This window comes from Anticarsia gemmatalis, chromosome 27, assembly GCF_050436995.1.
Source record: "Anticarsia gemmatalis isolate Benzon Research Colony breed Stoneville strain chromosome 27, ilAntGemm2 primary, whole genome shotgun sequence".
Lineage (NCBI taxonomy): Eukaryota > Metazoa > Arthropoda > Insecta > Lepidoptera > Erebidae > Anticarsia > Anticarsia gemmatalis.
This window is the reverse complement of record NC_134771.1, coordinates 1,674,009-1,695,996: the sequence shown is the minus strand read 5'-3', so window position 1 is coordinate 1,695,996 and position 21,988 is coordinate 1,674,009. Positions and strand designations below refer to the sequence as shown.

Sequence of the window (21,988 nt, the reverse complement as noted above, 5' to 3'; positions counted from 1 at the left end):
AGGGCAAGCTTCAAGCGTTCAGTGAGAGGTGACACTTAACTCCTACCTTACTACTATGCCTTGTAATTTATAAGTTCAACGTGGCACGCCTAAGCTTAGTCTTAGTGCTTTCATAGTTACGTTATGAACAAACATATCATACCAAAAATTCTACGCTTGACACTTGCTCCGAAAGCAATTCCTATCTGAAGGCATTTGTCTATTAAGGACTGACCTGTGCCCATCTTTCAGGATGTACGCAGTTGATGTGTTCCGCCCACTCCCATATTAGTTTGGCTGATTTGATACCAAAATCAGTAATAATACGATATAGAGTCCGAGAATATAAATATATACATGAATTACGAATGTTATATAATTTTATTCCCAGGTTCACGTTTGATCGCTATTTGGCAACCCTTGAGTTTGGATTTCTGGGACTCAGATAGACAAGTAATAAAAAATGCCGCTGCAGTGATCTGAGGTAATTAGAGGTGAAATTTAAACCACTTACGAGTACGTTCGAGCAATGTAATACGAACACTATGTCTGATTTAATTGATATTTAAATAGGCGCTTATGAATAATGCATAATGCATATTTTGTACATTTTAATTTGTTCAAACTTAAATTATGCATGTTAAAGTATTTACGTCTTGGATTTGAGTAGTAAAAAACTGAAATGATTTTAATGGATTTCAAAATACTTATAGGTTACCAAAATTAAACTAGGGTTACCTATTTTGATCTTTTTTTTATTAAACTTAAAATTATATCTAAGCCCTTGGGTCTGGAAGTTATACCTCTGTGTATAGTAAAACAGTAAATCATTTCCACATTTTATTTATTTATATAAATAATAATATTAATAAATAAATAGCTTAAAACTAAATCAATATAAATAGGGCTTATTATACTGTGCTTTTGGACCGTACGGCGTATTGTATGCTGAATTACATCCACAGCCACACTGCCCAGTTATCGTGACCACGCCACCTGCTGGTACATTGCCAGTGAACTGGACTTTACCAGTCATTGGGACCTGGCCCGTAATGGCTGTGGTCCCAGCGACTGGAAGCTCTCCAGCCACTGCTACATCTCCCGTTCCACTGCCGCCGTAAGCTGTCCCATAAGCTCCAAGATTTTGAGGTCCCATTGCATTGTATCCTCCATTTATCATTGGGTTGCCAAGACCTGCTACACCGTTTATCATTGGTCCGGGACCACCCATCATTGGCCCAGGACCAGCCATCATTGACCCAGCTCCACCCAACATTGGCCCAGCTGCACTCAACATAGGCCCACCGTTAAGCATAGGACCAGCCATTCCAGGTAACATTGGTCCTGGGTTGCCCATCATTGGTGCTCCAGCCAGCATTGCACCAGATAGGCCAGCTATGTTAGGACCTGATAGTGGGGAAGGGAGTCCAATATTGGGTCCAAAGGGGTCGATTCTGGCGTTGCTGATTGCTGCAGGAGCGGTTACTGTCTGTGAGAAAGCATACTGGAAAGAAAAGAAAAATATATTTAAAAAAAACATTAATATAACGCTTTCTTGACGGTGGCAGAGAATAGAATTTCCACGTGCTAGGATTTCTATAAACACCGGCTTCACTGCCATTCATATATCTTGCCATGTTTATGAGTGATTTTGAAAAAATACAACTTTCAGGACTTTTGTGGCTGAAATTTTTCATACCCATAACAAGGATACGTAATTTAAAATAATTGTAATTAATCTATGTATGACTATTGGTGTATGAAATAACTGGCAAAAATCTACCGCTTATTCTAAAGTGGAGAAACCGGCTAAAATAAAGTAAAATATAATTTTATTTACCTGAATAAATAATACTTGTAAACAAAAGACAGCAAATCCAATCATATTTAAAATATAATATCTTATTATCTTAAAATTCGATTAACGAATGATTAAATTCTCCCATGAAATACTTGTTTTATATTAAAAATTACGAAAAAGATTTCAAAGATAATATTAATTATCAGTAATATTATTACAATGTTGTAATTTACTTCTAAGTAAGGGTGCAAGAGATAAAAGATAAAAACTACGATAATACAGCGCCATCTGTATAAGTTTATATGAATTGAAAGTTCGTAAGTTGTTTGATAGATGGCATTACTTGTATTTTAAAACTGTTAATTTTGTCTTACTAGGCCTTGCTTTTACTCTTATTTATATATTAATAGAGGTCGAAGAACAATAAAGAAAGTAGATAAATGTTGATAAATAGATAAATGAATGTAGAAGGTAGGAAAACGTTCTCATCCAGGAAAGCGGAGTAATAAACTGATCAGCAAAAATAATTTGATCTTTAAAAAACAGCAAAGTCCTTAAGTCACTGTTGGCCAGGCTGGGGAATCCTAAAAAAAGTCTATCCAATTCTCCCTTTCTCATTCAGGATGGAATCCGCATTGCTAAGTAGTGGGACATGAAGGGATTAATATTTAAACAGGTTTTTGTACTTTAGTGAGAGCTAAATGTATGCAGTAGGCATTGTTTCTTATCTATACTAAGAATTTAAAGTTAATTCTGAGAATTTTATTAACTCTCTTGTCGTAATAATTATCAAGTTATTTTATTGCATAATTGACTTATCAATCAAATATTATGACACACAATACAAATTTATATCGAACTTAATCAATAACTTAATATTTTGTAACAATAATGCAATTAATTAGTATAAATACTAAAGGTTTTCTATTCAAAAATCATTCAATTTTAATTACTCCAGGTGAAATTAACTAAATCAAAATGGCCGCCAAGTCGCTCCTTGTACTGATTGCTTCCGCCTGCTTTGTAAAGGTAAAAATCTTGTATTCATTTAATTATTTACAAAAACAAAATTCTATCTTGCAAATCTATACTTCTATACTAATACTTACTAATATTATAAAGCTGAAGAGTTTGTTTGTTTGTTTGAACGCGCTTATCTCCGGAACTACTAGTCCGATTTGAGAAATTCTTTCAGTGTTAGATAGCCCATTTATCGAGGAAGGTTATAGGCTATATATAATCACGCTACTACCAATAGGAGCAGAGTACCAGTAAAAATGTTTCGGAAACGGGGAAAATTTTGATCCATTCTCTCTTATGTGACGCAAGCGAAGTTGCGCGGGTCAGCTAGTACAGGATAATTAAGTTTTTACTTTTCTGTGTACTATTTGATAAATTTTTATGTAATTGTTGTCTTTGACAGATGATTTCTTCACAATGTATCGGTGCCATGAACGCTTTTGCTGGTCCATCACTAGCAGCTGAAGATCTAGCTCTGAGCGGCAACGCGCTCGCATACGGAGCAGGCCTCGGCGCGCTGGGAGCCGCGCCTTACTACGGAGCACCCTGCGGCCTCAGCGCCGCCCCCAGCAGCGGCGGAGGCTTCCTCGTCACCAGCTCCTCGCCCATCGCTCCCACCGGCATCACCGTCATCTCAGAGAACGCGATCGAAGGTCCCCTCGTCGTCACCGGGGAGCTGCCGTTCCTCGGAGCGATCGCTGTGGAGGGAGCGCTGCCTACTGCTGGTGCTGGAGCCATTAACTACGGCTGCGGGAACGGAGCTATCGGCATCGTGAGCGAGGGTGTAGCGCCGGATGTGGCGGCCGCGTACCCTGCTGGCCTCGGGTACGGCGCTGCTGGTCTTGCTGGTGGTCTCCCCGGTGGTCTCCCCGGTGGACTCGCTGGTGGACTCGGGTACCCCGGTCTGCCTGCACGAGGCATTAATGGTCTCGGCCTAGGCGCTGGACTGGGATGTGGCGCTGTTTATTAATTTATTTAATTTGTTGTTATAATATATTAAAGGTTATATTTAATTTATTTTTTGGTTTGATTTTTCTTGGTGTTGACTATGTTAGGAAAAGATTTAAATATTAAAAAACCGGCCATGTGCGAGGCCCCCTTTAGTAGTTTTTTTTTTAGTTTTTAGTACATCTTGTTGGATAGTGAAAACGGAAATACATACGTTGTGAAAATTTCAGCTTCCTAACTATTACGGATTATGAGATGCAGCCAGACTGGCTTAGTAATAGGTTCCGTAGCTCCGTTCTTACCGTTTGGGTACGGAATCCTAAAAAATCATAATTACGTAAAGTGAAGGCTGTCCTTTACAGCAGTTAAAAGATGTCGAATAATAATTACGTGGCTGTTTGTTAATTAGCTTAAAAATCAGGACGTTCTTGAGTAAAATTCGTTGTTTTAGATAGAAAGATCCGAATTAAAAATTCGAATAATCGTTTTATTATTAGGTTAGTACTTAGTACCTATGTGTATGTAACAATATTAGTGATACACGATTCTATCCAAAAAAAATAATTAAAAAGATTTGCAAATGTCAATTTTATTAAAAATGTTTAATACATATATGTATAATAGCACTATTCACCAGCAGTGATAGCAGAGTGGTATAAGTTGGCACCTCCCACGCAAGTGGTCGATGGTTCGAACCCGAGGCAACACACCAATGACTTTTCCAAGTTATGTGTGTATTAGAAATAATAATTATTCGCTCTAACGGTGCAGGAAAACATCGTGATGCAACCTTGCAGACTTATTGTTTAATATATTTATTGAGGGCATGCAAAGTCACTAACCCGCACTTGGCCGGCGCAGTAGACTCAAAGCCTATCCTCCTCCCTCATTTGGGAGGAGACTCTTGCCCAGCCGTGGGACATTAATGGGCTAAAATTTATTTACTGTTTTTATTATTAGTCTAATTTCATATTCATATACTTCATCCATATACATTTTATACCTGCCTAGTGCCGCCTATATTAAAAGAAATACGCCATGTATTTTTGTGGCTCCTTTTATTATTACTAAATTCCAATCTCTTTATTGATGCAAGACTAATGACTAGCTGAATGATAATAAATACATAACAATGCCATTAAAGTTTTACCTCTTATTCATAAAAATATATGAAGTTATGAAAGGCTTATAAAGAGTTTTGTTTCTTTCACTCCTTAGCGAAGTGAAAAAGAGAAAACGTATTATAGTAGTTTTTTAACTATAATAGGTTTATAGTGTATTTATTAATGAGAGGGTTAATATTTATTAAGTTTTTAAGTAATTTTCTGTGCCTGTTATTCGAGTACTAAATAAATGTTTTTCTTAGGTAAGTAGGTATAATCGAAATTACTATCTATACTAATATTATAAAGATGATATGATATACAAAAATTTGAAACAACGACGGTAGCCGCATATACCTTTCTGCCGGTTCGCAATAAACTCAGCTTGTACTCAACAGATTTTCATAAATATTTAAGGCAATAGATTAACTATAATTCGAGAAAAGTTTTTACCGAGCGAAACCGTGGGTTATTGTAATTTGTTTTGTACCTATTGTATAGGATAATTTAGCGTTTTCACTTTTATAAGGTACAAATACCGAGAAAGTTTTCCTAATTAATTGCATTATTACATTAATATTTTTTAATTCTATCGAATGATTTTCTATATAATTAATATAGTTTTTTTTTAAATACACTGTACCAATAATTATAATATAAACATTAAAACCACACAAGTAAATATCAATAAACTTTATTCTTACAAAATAAATAACAAATAAATTAATAAACAGCTCCACATCCCAGTCCAGCTCCCAGGCCGAGACCATTAATGCCTCGTGCAGGCAGACCGGGGTAGCTGAGTCCACCAGCGAGTCCACCAGGGAGACCACCGGGGAGTCCACCAGCGAGACCCGCGGCGCCGTACCCGAGGCCGGCAGGGTACGCGGCCGCCACAGCCGGCGCTACACCCTCGCTCACGATGCCGATAGCTCCGCTCCCGCAGCCGTAGTTAATGGCTCCAGCACCAGCAGTAGGCAGCGCTCCCTCCACAGCGATAGCGCCGAGGAACGGCAGCTCCCCGGTGACGACGAGGGGACCTTCGATCGCGTTCTCTGAGATGACGGTGATGCCGGTGGGAGCGATGGGCGAGGAGCTGGTGACGAGGAAGCCTCCGCCGCTGCTGGGGGCGGCGCTGAGGCCGCAGGGTGCTCCGTAGTAAGGCGCGGCTCCCAGCGCGCCGAGGCCTGCTCCGTATGCGAGCGCGTTGCCGCTCAGAGCTAGCTCTTCAGCTGCTAGTGATGGACCAGCGAAAGCGTTCATAGCGCCGATACATTGTGCTGAGATCATCTGTCAAATTAGAAAATATTATTAATATAGATGATACACGGTATATTTAAACACTTTATTATTATAAGTCCTTTCATTTGATGCTATCTTTACTATTACATTTTATTTTGTGCGTAAAGTAATTATTTTAAATGTAGTTTATAGCAATTGATTGACGCCAATGTCTATATCCGGATTTTTTCTTCGTTCGAAAAATTATCTATATTATAAAGCTGAAGAGTTTGTTTGTTTGTTTGAACGCGCTAATCTCAGAAACTACTGGTCGGATTTGAAAAATTATTTCAGTGTTAGATAGTCCATTTATCGAGGAAGGTTATAGGCTATATATATCACGCTACTACCAATAGGAGCAGATTACCAGTGAAAAATGTTACTGAAACGGGGAAAATTTTAAACGCTTATGCAACGCAAGCGAAGTTGCGCGGGTCAGCTATTAATTATAATGATTGAAACTAATATTACACACGTTTAAATATCTTATTTACCTTAACCAAGCAGGCTGAAGCACACAAAACTAGAATTGACTTAGCGGCCATATTTGTTCTGTTAGTATGTAAATAAGTTATTGTAAGTTGAATTGAAACTATGTAATGATAACTGCTTCTAAAATTTTAGTATTTATATCAATTTGTTACTTAATTATCAAGTTATTATACGTAATTTATTAATTATATTATGTCACTAAGTTATGTGTTGTAAAACAAAAATTATGTCAGTTTTTCAGTATAATCTATTGATCAATAAAATGTGCTACATATTTTTCAACCGTTTCTGTTAATGACTATAAAGACATTTCTACGTGTTATTTTAATTACTTTAAGGCTTCTGAGAAAAATATTATCGATAATTATATGAAATAATTCGTAGAAGCTATTAAATCATATAAACATGAATTAATTGACACATTTAATATTATTTAATGCAATTAATTGTTATTTAAAGGTTTAGTTTAAAGTTTTTCATTATTCGTAGCTGTTGGGGTATTGTCAAAATTAAAAAAATACGAGTTATAACAAAATGGCTACCAACATTTTTATTGGACTTTGCTTTTCAGCAGTTTTTGTTCAGGTACATAGGACTTTTTAAAAATTTTGTTTAAGTCTAGGCCTTAAACCTTTATGGACGTAACTAAGATATAATTATAAATTTCATTAGATATACGCAAAAACTCTAACATACTTTTACACAATTTTACTCTACTAAAAAGTATCCACATTTGATGTGGATACCTTTAATCACCTTTTATGTTGCGAGCAGTCCAGCTTTACGATAATATTAAATTATATACTTTTGATTTTTCACAGATTATCTCTGCTCAATGCATCGGTAATGCTCTAGCAGCTGAAGAGCTGGCGCTGGCCGGCGGCCTCGGTTACCCAGCAGGTGTAGCAGCCAACAACATGGCGTACGGAGCTTCCCTCGCAGCGTACGGCTCCGCTCCCGGCTACGGGCTCGGAGTAGCTTCCACCAGCGGCGGAGGCTTCGCCGTCACCAGCTCCTCGCCCATCGCTCCCACCGGCATCACCGTCATCTCAGAGAACGCGATCGACGGTGTTGTCTCCGTGGTCGGGGAGCTGCCGTTCTTGAGCGCGGTGGCTGTGGAGGGAGCGCTGCCTACTGCTGGCGCTGGTGGCATCAACTACGGCTGCGGTAGTGGAGCTATTGGCATCACTAGCGAGGGTATTGCTCCAGCTTATGGTCCTGTGGGGCCTGCTGCTATGGATCCTGGTAGAGTTGGTTATGGACCTGGTCTGCCAGCACCAGGACTTGGTGCTCCAGGTCTCGCCTGCAATGGTTTCCCGAGAGCTATGTACTAAGTTCTGTTCTAGTGATAATTGTTAAGTTTTGTTGATATTTTTAATATATTATATGAATGAAGGTGGTTATTTAAATTGTTGTTTGGTTGTTACCCCATTTTTTTTATTTGATAATACTAAAGGAATATATTATTACCTATCTATCTAAAAATTATATCTTTTTCACTAACATGGTTTAAAATCTTCTTTCGTAAAAAAAAACAAGTACCCAATGCTGATCAATATCCCATAAAATATGATCCCAGGACTGTCAGATCTTACTTTTCTGATAGACAAATGTATGGCATTGAACAATATTAGCTGCTATGTAAAAGTACCTCTTAAATGCTGATGGCTGATCTTTATGTGTTCCAAAAGAATAATGTTAAAAATCAACAGTCGGTAATTGTTTCCAGGCGCTTTGATAATTCCACAAGAACCTCATAGTCTTATTATTTATCAATTATGCCTATAGGTTTAGCTAAGCTTTTGAACATGTTATTAAAATACTCGTAACTAAAATTATGAACAATTCGCGTGTGCAATTACAAAAGTACCTACGGACAGTAGGTGACATGCTCACCAATAGCGCGATTCTGTACAGTCGGTGTTGAGTATCGAAAGTTTGACATATAGAATGTACTACCAAAATAATTCCTACGACGCCCGCCAGAGGCGCTGATCAGAATTTTATACAAAATTTCACGATGACAAGCCGGTTGTCGGTAGTCTATAGTAGTAGGAAATCGAGATACTGAAGTTGGGTGTTGAATGGTTAATATCAGCACAAGTCGAGCAAAAAAAGCGGCACGGCCGTACCATCTTTTCTCGAAGCAATTCGGGCTATTTTCGACCCCCTAATAATCTTTCAGAAAGCATGTATAAATAATAAGCCTAGAATGAGCCAACAGAAATTTTATGCGAATTTTCGTTTTGGTTGAATTAAATTCTTCTAATTAATTAAAAGAACTATGTCAGTGACTACAATATTATAAGTTTTTTATGGGGAAAGATTTGTTCCGTTCCACTCAAAATCTCGGGAGTCATATTGCAATGGAAAGCTATACAGTTTATATTACAGGTATTTCTGTCACTGAAAATTAAAAACATTTGAATAGTAAAGAAAACCTTATTTTTTGCTAGTTTTGCCAGAAAAAGAAGAAAATTTACATTCTCGTAAGGTTCTAGTTGTGCTTATCGGTCGCTATAAACCCTTATAATATGTGAAAGCCGCCTGTTAGCCGTATGTTATAATTAATTTTAACGAATTTTCAGCGAATTCGCGATTTTGAGACTCAGAAAAAGAGAAAAAGACGCTTTACTTAATTATAAATTATTAATGCATAGGAGTTTGTTAATATTTCAGACAAAAAAGACTGAAGGGGTCGTTGAAACCTTCCATGCCTAAAATTTTCACCAACCCGCACTTGCGTGGTGAAATCAAGTTCTAACCTCTCCCTCATTACGTAAGGAGACCCTTGCCTAGAGTGGGACATCAGTGGGTTAAATTAATGTTATTATTTATTTATATTATTTTCGTCGGTATACCCTTTCTGGGAGTAATATTCACAAAATTAAGACACCAGATAAAATGCGTGTTCGCGTTAATTCCCGTATCCTATCAAACATGCAAAGCAAAAGTTTCAAAGTTAAGATTAACAGATCCTTAAAAACAACTATTGCAATATCTAGCTTTATTACAATATCAATCAGAGATCGTGATTATCTATCAATTATTTAATCAAGCGCACAAGTTATCACTACATGACATAATTCTTTTGTAATACGTCGCTATAAAGGCTTTGTCTCACTATCGTATTATTATTATAGTCAATTAAGTTGTATAAACATGTCGTTTAGTCTTGTTATTTTGTGTGTTGCTGTCTCTTTAGTTCAGGTGTGTATTTTATTAGTTACTGGTTAATTCGTGTACAAACATTTTATCCCCTTTTTCAAACACATAAGGGTCGGTTTTTGAAAAGATAGTTCTTATCTCCTATTTAAATATGATATTATTTGAATTGAACCTTTATAATTTGTTATTATGTAGTTAAACTTAGGTCCATAGCTAAAACAATCATGTAAATTAGCTTAATACATAAATAAATATATTTTTAACGTCTTCAAAAAAAGGAGGAGGTCTTATTTCGACTGCATTTTTTTACTGTTTATACTTCAAAACTTTTTACTGCGTAGACCAATTTTGATGATTCTTTATTATTTACATTAAAATCAAAATATTGGACCTTAAAACGATCAAGTCTACTATCGTGCGTCATGTTTAATTGTTTTTGTTTTGTTTCAGAATTCATTCAGCCAAGCTATCGGGCTTGGTAATGGATTTGGAGTAAATGGATTTCAAAATGGCCTTGGAATGGGCAATAATTTAGCTGGCCCTGGCTTAGGACTTGCTAACGGGCTGGCAAACCCTGGATTTGCTAATGGCCTAGCAGCAAACGGCTTTGCAAATGGTTTAGCGGGAGCTGGCCTTGCTAACGGCATAGTGGGAGCTGGTTTAGCCAATAATCTTGCAGCAGCAGGACTAGCTAATGGCTTTTCAGGTCCTGGACTTGCTAATGGTCTAGCAAATCCCGGCCTAGCCGGTCAAGGCTTAGCAAACTTTGGTCCCGGCTGTATGGGCGCAAACAACGTTGGCCTCAATAACTTAGCAGCAAACAACTTAGTAAACAATTACGGACCAAACGTAGGAAATTATCCTGGCAATTTAGCAGCCCAAAACTTGGCAATGAATGGTTTAGCTGCAAACAATTTAGCAGCTAACAATTTGGCAGCGGGAAACTTAGCAATGAATGGTTTAGCAGCAAACAATTTAGCAATGAATGGTATGGCAGCAAACAACGTAGCAGCCAATAATTTAGCAATGAACAATTTTGCTGCAAACAATGCTTTAGCTATGAATGGATACACTGGAATCTCGGGACCTTCAGGTTACGGAGACGTGTCAGTAATTGGTGAATTGCCCGTCAGTGGCACCACAGCTTTGAATGGCAATGTACCAGTTATCGGTTATGTGACTTTCGAGGGTATAGTCCCAGCTGGTGGACTAGTTAGTGTTGCGAACGGCTGTGGTTGTAACAACCAGGTGGTCTATTAGTTTAAGGTGTATAGTGATGTAACATTTAGTCATTCGGTTAAGGTGCTTGTTTTATAAATAAAGTTATTTAATTTATGATTTTTGTGATTTTATTTGAAGCAATTTATTAAATGTCCCAGATCATTCTACTTGATTTTACAGCAAAGAAAAACGTCAAATATTCGTAACAGTCTTTAAAAAATTGAAAGTTGTTAACCCCTCCTTCGTTATTGGGTAAAAATCTTTACCTATCTGTGGAACAACTACTGATGAAAACTGTAATTGCATATCTGATTTTCGTATGAAGTAAAGTATAATTTTCTTTGCTAATAGAAAATAAAAAGAGTGCTAGTAGCTATCATAATTTTACAAATTATTTAATTGTCTATATTTGTTGTTTAGCTACCCAACAGCAATATCAATAATGAAATATAAGACATGTAAAATACACCAAAAAACAACGACAATGATTGATGATGCTGCTTTTCAGTATTATTTAGATACAGCAAACCCGTGAAATCGAGGACAAAAAATGAGGATCACAATAAGAATATGATGTACTCATGTTGTGTCGAAGACGTTTATGTACACAAAGACGCAGCTATATCCTCCTAAATTTTTCTGTGAAAAGAGTCCCGTTAGTATGATCCAGGAACTCTATCTATCTTCTTGCGAAACAAATAAGAATAGTTTCAGTTTCAGGCGTTAAAACGTAACGATTTCCGCATTATAATATTTATATGGACGGTAAAACCTATTCTCGTTTTTTTGGGATATTCATAAAAAAGTATTATTGTCTTTTAGGGAGTGTTACAAATAATAGACACAAAGTACCTACTTACATAATATATAGACCTAGAGCACTTATCAATTATTCACCCATGTTTTTCGTAAGATTTCGGTGATAATTCTAACTTTTGCGCCATAGACGTCGTTTAGCGAAGATTTAACTAGTAGTAAAATGGGTTAAAACTAATGTCTTTAGGACATCTCTCTTAAGCAATGAAAATATCGCTTATTTTTATATTTCTTATTTAAATTTAGTTTACCATTGGTTATCAAATATTAGGTTTTAAGTATAAAATTTTACTTTTTTTATTTTATTAGTTCTTATTGAAAACAAGACTGAATATCACGTCTGTAAGAAAAAAATATCTATGGAAGTTTAAAAAATGTTGGTGTTTAGGGTAATTTTAATCCAATGTGTGTAAGTAATGTATTTAGTAAAAAAAAACTAATTCGGACATATTATAAACAACACACACAGGTGTTTGTTTATAATTTACGAATAAAAGAAATTTATAATATACGAAAACAATAAATAAATTTATTTTCTAAATAAATACAACCATTCTAACAACTAAGTAACTTTTCCCAAATTAAAAGAACCACAATTATAATTCACATTAGCTTTCCCATCACTAGGAACTCGACCATTGATTGCCACTGTCCCTAAAAACGGCAATTGTCCTTTCACATTGACAGTCCCAACTATTTGCAAATTGTCCGGAATAATTTTCAAACCAAACTTGCCATTATTGTCATTTACAGCATACGGATTGCCAATACTCAAATTCATAGTTCTTGAACTAATTATTTTTGGCACATCATTATTAAAAGCGTTTGCATTGGTTATAAATGGGCTGAAACCTGTTTTAGCAACATTATTGCCAAATTGAGTGTTAGCAATGTCATTGCTATTTAGCAAGTTATTTTGTAGCATTGTTTGTTTGGCATTAGTATCAAATTTATTTACATTTGCCAAATTATTATTGTTGGTTTTAAATGCCATATTGTTGCCAGTTATTCCCATATTTTGAAACTGGTTGTTTGTCCATCTGTTTGGCATTTGAAGGCTTCTAGGGTTCCGGTAAATAGCAGTGTTGATTGCCACATCATTTGATATGACTCGGGCTGATATAAACTGTAAAAAAAAAGGAATTAGGTTATTCTTTTCGAAAAGAACTTTCATATTAATTTAAAAATTTGTGTCGCAATCATAATACAAAAGTTGGTTATACACATGTAAGTAGAGAAAATAGAAAGGCATCGGTCTAGCAACCGAGAGGTCGTGGGTTCATATCCGCGTATTCCCGCGTAGTACTACCAAATGTAACCCCGCTACTGAAATAAACCTTTAAGTTAACCAAAAGGGATCTATATTATTGTGCATTATTTAATTACAACAAGATCCGACAACATCATTAAAACGCAACGGGAATCGAACCCTTTGCTTTCGTCACCAATCAAACAAACAAAAAGTCCTTTCTTATAAATAAAACTGCATTCAAATCGGTTCACCCGTTTAGGAGTGACGCATTACAGTGAAAAAGACAAACAGACACACATACAAACATCGTGTTAAAAAATACATCTATACTAATATTAGAGAGTTTGTTTGTTTGAACGCGCTAATCTCAGGAACTACGGGTCCGATTTGAAAAAAATCTTTCAGTGTTAGATAGCCCATTTATCGAGGAAGGTTATAGGCTATATATCATCACGCTACAACCAATAGGAGCAGACTACCAGTAAAAAATGTTACAAAAACGGGGAAAATTATGACCCATTCTCTCTAATGTGACGCAAGCGAAGTTGCGCGGGTCAGCTAGTTTACAATAAAATATGTAAATAAATAGATAAATTTCTACATACCTGTAAAATACCAACATAAAATAAAAAGCAGCAACACTGCATGGTATAAAACTGTTATTTTAATATCAACACAATCATTTATATTCAAAGAAAAATATCTCGAACAACGTGTCCAGAGTCAAAAGAGCTTATCTTATATTATGACAATTGATAATGTTAGTGTTAAACAAATCGCATTACTGAGATATTGTGTTGTGACATTTTGGTTTCGTAATACCTAAACAAAGGAAACATTTTGTTATTGGTAGGTTTGAATCTAACCCAAAACAAATATTTGTGTGATGAGCAATACCATCTTTTCTAAATTTGGATGTTAATTTGTCTCATTTAAGTATTTTTAGTTTGGAATTAATTAATTAATCGAAGTTCTCCAATGATATTAATTATATTATTTTTTTATTACATCCGAAGAGCGATTTCGATTTTCAATGCGTGGTTATGTGTAAATTACGACGAAAGCTAAGGGTAAAATTAAACGAAAGAAAACTACAATAATCTTTATTTTCTTCAAAAAATTAGACAAGTTTATCCTTTCCATGTTTTCAACTTTCGAATATTTTAGTACTAAACATCAAGTTTTTATCAAAACACACAAAATAGTTTGAAATTTAAATCTCTATCAACCTCAAATTATAGATATTCCGAAGATACATAAATAATATCAACACATACAAAACAGAAACAATGTCCAAAATTGTATACAGCGGAAAAACATCTCATTTATCATCAATCAATCAATAACACGTTCCGTAAATTTTGACAGTTCCAACTGCAGGCAAAAGACCTTTAAACCCGACAGTACCAGATACCGGCACAGCTCTCCCCACGCTTCCTCCAGGATAATAACTAGGGTTACCAACATACTTATCTTTGATTATAAGGTCATTCACCTCAAAATCTTCCCTAGAATCCGACAAAGTAGTCGTAGAAGCCGTTGTAGTACTCAATGTGGAGGAATAAGGCGAGCTCGATAACGTCTGTGCAGATGTTACAGCAGATGATGATGAACCAGTACTCACTGATGATGCCTCGGATATTTCTGTTGTAGATGTTAAAGGTGATCTTGAAGTCTGAGCTGATAAGGCTGTTGCAGAACTTGATGATGGAGTGCTTATAGAAGCGGCTTCGGAAACAGCTGATGTGGTTGTCAAAGGAGAATTTGAGAAAGTCGGTACACCTGATAAGGTCTGAGCAGCTGATAAACCTATTGCTGAGCTTGCCAATGGACTTGCAAAAGCTGAAGCTTCAGAAACAGCAGCTGTTGTTGTCAAAGGTGAATTGGATAACGTTTGAGTAGCTGATAAGGCTGACGCAGAACTTGATAAAGGAGTTACTATTGATGTTGCTTCGGCAATCGCAGATGATGTCGTCACAGGTTCTTGGATGCCAGTCGATGCGTATATAGGCACAGAGTAATATTCTGTTGTTAGGTAATCTGATGATAGGACGGGTGTAGGGGATAGGTTGATGGGAATCGATGCTATGGTTAATGGAGATGCTGTTAAAGTTGGTGTGGAGATAGTTTGTATTGAGACCGATGGTAGGTAGGATACTGTTGGCAGTGCTGTCGGTGCGATGGAAACTGTAAACAAAGTATGAGTTAAAAATGTAGGAAACTTTTTCAATCGTAAATACTTGTAGAAGAGTAAAATTTGTCTCTATCTGACTACAATTTAAAGTAGTCATTTTGTGATTCTATTTTTTGGGTATTAAACCTAATCAAGCACAGATTTTAACCCTAAAAATATATGTTTTGTTAGGGAATCGAACCCACGGTACTTGAAAAGGCAGCGATGCTGTAAAAACCCATCAACGGTGGCCTAATAACCACATTTAATTAATATTCAAACTCCCTAAACACGGTTAACAATAACTTCAATTTCATATATTTCTGCTCATTTTTTTATCATACCAGATTTTTATTTCAGAAACTTTATCGAAAAATAACTTCAAAGTCTTTGTTTTTGGGTGTTAAATTGCTTGTCATACCTGAATATCCTGGACTCAAAGATCCAACAGTATTGTACTGATGTTCTTGCAGGTACGTCGCCGTGCCCGACTCGTAGGGCTCCACTCTCACCACCTCACATGACGGTATGGGCAGCCATTCTAATTTCTGTAAGTTAGTAAAAAGTAGAAAATATTTTTTTCTTAAGATAATTAATAAGACATAATAAAAGTAGATAAAAAAACATTTTGTGTAGTAGCTAGGTCATTTACAATGCTTTTTTCGTTTTTAGAAAAGGTATTTTTATTCATGCAAAATACATTAGCAATATCAAGAACCCTGCCTGAAATCACTGCAACTACTTCATACTTTACCGCTGACAAGATATTGACAGGACAGCTTGAAAGGTTTCTTATAAAAGTGGCGATTTCAGATCAAGATTAGACTTAATTTAAATATATTTAAAGTTCACTTTATGTTACTTTATGATAAACTGAGTAAAAAGAAACATAAAGTTAACTTTAGGTACCTTTATCAAAAACTAAGTAAAATAATGTTTTTGTTTGTAATTTACCGATGAAGTGAGATAAGCGAAGTCCTCCAAAGACAGGTAAGCCAGTATATCACGTTGTGGATAACTGAACACATCCTGAAAACAATATACTAGTTGAGTAATAATAATTCATAATTTTAACCCAAAAACTTACTTTCCTTTGCAGCAGCGGGACAGTAATGGGTTCTCTCTCTTCCTGGCTATTCGTTCCATATGGAAGTGGGGTCACTAAAGTTAAGTTAAGTGGGTTATATTTATTATTATAAAATACTAAATAATATATCCACATACCTGCAAACTGAACACTTGCACTAAAACCAGTAACAACTGCAGCCCCATATTACTATCTATATAACCCGTACAAAACAGCTCCCACGCCTTCGACCTACTTATATAAAGTACCTGCGCTATCTAACCTAACAAACACTATTATGCATATATGCATATAGAATATAAACCGACCGTTTGTCTGACCGTTTGTTAGTGTTATAAAGAGATAATTGTTATTATTTTATGTTTTTTTTTTCGATTTTTATTTAATTATATCCTGTGTTTGTTTATTGATTGAAGAAAAACTATTTATTCTATAACTGGATTCTGCCTTTGAGTACGTCTGCATTGAAAGGGTTTCTAGGTTTAATAGTATTCTATGTATTTTAATGCTGGGTGCGCAAATTTTATTTATTTATTCTTAAAAGGCAACTCCCGCACTAAGAATTGCTCTTGTGTCGCGGGGACTTTTACAAACATACAAACAACCGATACAAAGCACAACCAGACCCGAAACATTGTTACACATTATTTGTGGATCGCAGAAATAATTGCTCCGTTTGGAAATCGAACCCACGACCTCCCGACACAGTCGTATCGGCGTGGCGACCTAAACCACTGCGCCACGGAGGTGAACGATATGGTTTGCGTAAATTAGTAACAAACATTCGAATTTCCTCCTTTTTATGGTTACAAACTACCATTTACTTTAAAAGTTAGGGAAAACTTCTTAAAAATCTTTGTAATGTTTAAATTATTTTGAAAATTAAGTAAGGATTCGGGCAGGGTAGTAATTTTGGACCTGTCTTACATAACTGTCAATTTTATTTTTAAATTGACGTAAGTGTTTTAAAAACTGCAGTCAAATAATTTTGAGCAAAGTCATTTTTTTTATACAATTAATAAAATTAATGTAAATAATTATCGAAACATTCAATAATTAGAACACAATACATCATTTATTTGAAAGATAATGTTTTACAAGGTTTCGCCATAGCCAATTTCTAAGTGTTTACACTAAGTTTTATTAAAAGTATTTCAAACAAAACCCAAATAAACGAACATAGCTATACTCACAATGAATACGTGACGAGTAACTAAATATATAAATTTATCAAAATATTTCAACATTCAGTCAGAATAACTTCCATTGTCCTTACATGTATTAAATTAAAAAAAGATTGATAATAGAGAAAATGTCGTGACATTTGCAGACTAAAAACATACTATATACTGTATTATCACGCCTTTTTCCTATAGGGGTTGGCAGAGAGCAAAGACGCCACTTGGTACGATCCTTACAAACTTCCCTTGCCTTTCTCTCCCTCTCATCGTATGGTTAGTGGTCAACCTAGTGTCAAAGTTGTTCAAGCCGCCCGAAGGCCTTTGACGTGGCTTAACGACTGTTATCTTAATTGACAACAACCGGGACCGACATTTTACGTCCCTCCGAAGCACGGAGACGCCCAGTTCAAATACCACTATACGGTCACACATCTATGGAATGACTGCGCCAAGGTTTGCTTAACTCGCAGACCGTTTGCTGACTGGTGAGCCGTTGGCCATGGGCGCCTCATACAGTCACACAATGTTAATGTTTTAAAAATAAAGGATAAATAAAATGGAAACCCTTTCTAGAATTTATTTATTGGTTTATTTAACAGGTAAAATAAATAAATAAAATTAATTTAATTAATACAAAAATAAGTTAACTAACACACTAAATAACAAAATCTTTTTGAAATAAAATTATTATTCACAAGGATTATTTAACAAAGTAACTGTCTCCGTTATGCCAGCAACTGGCAAACCATTCAAAATTGGCAAATTCCCAAAACCTTCTATCTTCAAATTATTTGACAATTCGTTGCCGAAGTTTAGACTATTTGCCAATTCACTGGCAAAATTAAGACTACTGGCAAGGCTTGGTTGATTTTCTAATTCTAGACTTGAGAGCATTGGCAATAAACTTTGAAGCGAATTTGTCTGACTTGGCAAATTAGCAAAGTTATTGGCAATGGGTAAATTAGTTGGCAATCCGTTTATTGGCATATTGTTCGCAGGGAACAATCCTGAACTTATAAATTGACCATTATTAATGTTTGGCATGGGAACATTATTATTTAGAATGTTTCTCGGCAGATTCGCATTTGGCATTATTGTATTTACCGGCAAATTGCTAAAGCTCGTAAATGGGTTATTTACATTGCCAAATTGTGGGTTGGCAATTGGCAAACCGTTGTTTGGTAACATATTGTTAGATATGGGAAAGTTATTGATGGGCCCAGCTACTGGTAAATTGTTGAACATTGCAGCACCATTTGGTAAATAATTCATATTTGATATTCCATTAATAGGTAAATTAAACTGATTATAACCGTTTGCTATAGGTAGATTGTTTTGTGGCAAATTGGGAATATTTGGCAAAAACATATTGTTGCTATTTGGCAAAATGTTGTTGGCAGGCCAGTTATTTGCGAAGTTATTGACTGGTAAATTATAACCTGGCAAGTTCATTGGAGTAGTTGGAAGTATATTGTTCATGTTTGGCAAAGAATTGGGAATTGGCATATTATTAACAGGTGATAAATTACTATTGACAAAATTATTCGTATTTACAAATCCATTGCCTGGCAAGAAGTTATTTGAACTTGGAATATTGCTGGCAAATTGATTGTTAAAGTTAGGATTTAAAATATTCATTGGCACGTTATTACCAATCGCAAAACCATTGCTAGGTACCACGTGATTAGGATTGTAAAGTCCATTGCCAACAGCCAAATTGCTTGGCAAGGCATTATTTAATTGTACATTATTCGCCAGCAAACCGGTATTAAAACCATTTGACACAAATCTATTAGCTGGCAAGTTTCTAAAGCCTTGTCCTGGCAAATTGTTAACATTTGGCAATAAATTGTTTGATGCTATGTTGTTAAACAATACATTGTCACATGGTCCGTTGTTGTTTGGCAATCCATTGTTTATGTTGTTTTCATTGATTGCCAAGTTTTCTGCCTGTCTGGAACATCTTTTGATTGGAGGTAAAAGTCCGTAGTGTATATTATAACTGCTTGGGTCCTTTGTCACTATGTGGGCTAATGATACCTGTAAATGAATGAAAAAATGAAAATGTCATGAAAAATTGTTAAACTGACCAACTTATTTAATAGCACCTTGTAAAGCTACGCTGTTTTTTAACACTAGTGAAATTTATTTTGAGCTGCTTTATGTAAAACCTTTCTTTTTCGTATATTTATTAAATGAAATGTAGTGTAAATAAAATTGTGTCTTTGTTGCTAATATTAATTTGGTATGAACTAAACTAGAAATAAAACAAAGATAACAATTTATTTGATGAGTTAATCACTTTTAAGAAATATCTTTGCAGTTTTTACAAATACTTTATTCAATTCACAATTTTTAAAACTTTGTCAAAAATATTTCCTGAAAAAGTTGACTTTGGGAAAACTTGTCTCAATTTGGGTAACAATAGGTAAACTTATATTAAATAATATATTTATTGGTTATCTATATAATTAACCAACCATATAGAAAAGAAAACGTTTTCTTACCTGTATCACCAAGAAATTAGCAAAAACCAAAACTTTCAAAATCATTTTTCAATCTAAAACCCAACTTATGTCATCACTTTCTTGAAACTATTAATTAACTAAATACATTTCTATAATTACATTAATATATAAAGCTATATCTCTTATCATCACTGAGATGATAGATAAAAGATAGGTTTTTATCTTAAATATCTGAGTAATGGTTTATCAATAGGACGTGATTCTTATAAAAAATGCGCCTTGCATCAATGTTGCAACTGTGATAAAAGTTGTGATGGATTATTTAATTATCCATCGAAATATCGGGTTCGATTCCCGGCTCTGGTAAAGTGTTAATAGCATTTTATGATTTATATTACAAAAGGCATCCGAACATATTATTCGCCGCGTAGAAGAATTTACAGAAAACACTTATACATAAATACACACATAGGTAATTATAAAAAAACATTACACAAATCCTTTACTTTCATCGAATTCATTCATTTACATAGAGATATGTTAGGTTTTCGCATGATTGGCACATTCCCCCTTAGTGACGACCTTGGGCGGCAGCTACGGGGACACCGCCATCCAGCTAATGGGTCATCTCGAGGCTTACAGGGGACTTTACAATATTGTTTTGTACGAAAACGGTAAAAAGTAAGAGCCTTTTACTTTGTACCGTTTACTTATTACATAGAGACATGTTTAGGGCGAAACGTGTGCATCTTATACACCTTTGGCCTACATATTAGGGTTTACTAGCTTTCCAACCACGGCTTTGCCCGTGTAGAATTCCCAAAATCCTAAGAAATGTTCACAGCAAATGTCAAGTTTGTACGCTCAGTAGTTTCGGCTGTGCGTTGTCCATCAGTCAGTCAGTAACGGAAGAGTTTTATAAGTGACTAGCTGACCCGCGCAACTTCGCTTGCGTCACATAAGAGAATCATAATTTCCCCCGTTTTTGTAACATTTTTCGTAACTATTGGTCGTAGCGTGATGATATATAGCCTATAGCAATCCTCGATAAATGGGCTATCTAACACAGAAAGATTTTTTCAAATCGGACTCGTAGTTCCTGAGATTAACGCGTTCAAACAAACAAACAAACAAACAAACTCTTCAGCTTTATAATATTAGTATAGATAAAGTAAGATCTATACAAAAAATAATGCCTTTAGCCAACCATAAAAAGGAAAATAATCTAGCAACAATATTTCACTATTAAGTTAAATGTTAACATTATATGAAAATGTCCAAAAATATTGCACAACACAAAACACACACGGTCAATAATATTGCGCAATAAATACGTTAACTATACAATATATTGATCCTCTAAAACCACGCATAACCTATGTTCAATACAAATGATCGTCTTCAGCCTAGAATATTACGTCTACAAATCAATACACCCATTGACAAACCCTACTTCAACCTCGTCCTTCAATTCGTCCTTCGCCTGAAGGTTTTACCTTCGCTCGAAGGTTTTACCTTCGCCTTGAGGAACAAGGCTTTGAGCCGACCTCGTCCAAGGCCGCCCTTGAGCCCAGGGCTCCGACCTCCGAGGTACCTTGTACTAGAATATATTGAAGGTTTCATGTATCGATCTGTGACGTGTAAGCCTTTGTTTGTGCTGAAAGTTTTATGTGGGTAGTTTTACGTATAATTTATTTATATACTTATACTAGCTGACCCGCGCAACTTCGCTTGCGTCATATAAGAGAGAATGGGTCATATTTTCCCCCGTTTTTGTAACATTTTTTACTGGTACTCTACTCTTATTGGTCGTAGCGTGATGATAATTATAGCCTATAACCTTCCTCAATAAATGGGCTATCGAACACTGAAAGAATTTTTCGAATCGGACCAGTAGTTCCTGAGATTAGCGCGTTTAAACAAACAAACAACCAAACAAACAAACTCTTCAGCTTTATAATATTAGTAAGTATAGATATATGACTTTTCAGTTACTGA

General features: G+C 35.5%; 5 protein-coding genes across 5 annotated transcripts; 3 read left to right on the top strand and 2 right to left on the bottom strand.

The window, feature by feature from the left end:
• Window positions 1-3,207: 3,207 nt before the first annotated feature.
• On the top strand, window positions 3,208-3,817 carry LOC142984654 (chorion class CB protein PC404-like). The gene has a single exon (XM_076132405.1). It carries the CDS (start codon window positions 3,231-3,233, stop codon window positions 3,768-3,770), a length of 540 nt encoding a protein of 179 aa, XP_075988520.1. The 5' UTR covers window positions 3,208-3,230; the 3' UTR covers window positions 3,771-3,817.
• Window positions 3,818-5,535: 1,718 nt separating this feature from the next.
• On the bottom strand, window positions 5,536-6,137 carry LOC142984615 (chorion class CB protein PC404-like). The gene has a single exon (XM_076132359.1). The coding sequence runs from the start codon at window positions 6,112-6,114 to the stop codon at window positions 5,575-5,577; it is 540 nt and encodes a 179-aa protein (XP_075988474.1). The 5' UTR covers window positions 6,115-6,137; the 3' UTR covers window positions 5,536-5,574.
• Window positions 6,138-7,259: 1,122 nt separating this feature from the next.
• Window positions 7,260-7,964, top strand: LOC142984362 (chorion class CB protein PC404-like). Its single transcript, XM_076131916.1, has 2 exons — window positions 7,260-7,265; window positions 7,446-7,964. The coding sequence occupies exons 1-2, from the start codon at window positions 7,260-7,262 to the stop codon at window positions 7,956-7,958; spliced, it is 519 nt and encodes a 172-aa protein (XP_075988031.1). The 3' UTR covers window positions 7,959-7,964.
• A 1,771-nt stretch (window positions 7,965-9,735) lies between these two features.
• On the top strand, window positions 9,736-11,052 carry LOC142984361 (uncharacterized). The gene is made up of 2 exons (XM_076131915.1): window positions 9,736-9,834; window positions 10,243-11,052. The coding sequence occupies exons 1-2, from the start codon at window positions 9,787-9,789 to the stop codon at window positions 11,050-11,052; spliced, it is 858 nt and encodes a 285-aa protein (XP_075988030.1). The 5' UTR covers window positions 9,736-9,786.
• A 3,368-nt stretch (window positions 11,053-14,420) lies between these two features.
• Window positions 14,421-16,551, bottom strand: LOC142984359 (uncharacterized). The gene is made up of 4 exons (XM_076131914.1): window positions 16,479-16,551; window positions 16,209-16,283; window positions 15,676-15,802; window positions 14,421-15,268 (listed from the first exon to the last, which is right to left on the bottom strand). Exons 1-4 carry the CDS (start codon window positions 16,524-16,526, stop codon window positions 14,421-14,423), a joined length of 1,098 nt encoding a protein of 365 aa, XP_075988029.1. The 5' UTR covers window positions 16,527-16,551.
• Between the last annotated feature and the right edge of the window lie 5,437 nt (window positions 16,552-21,988).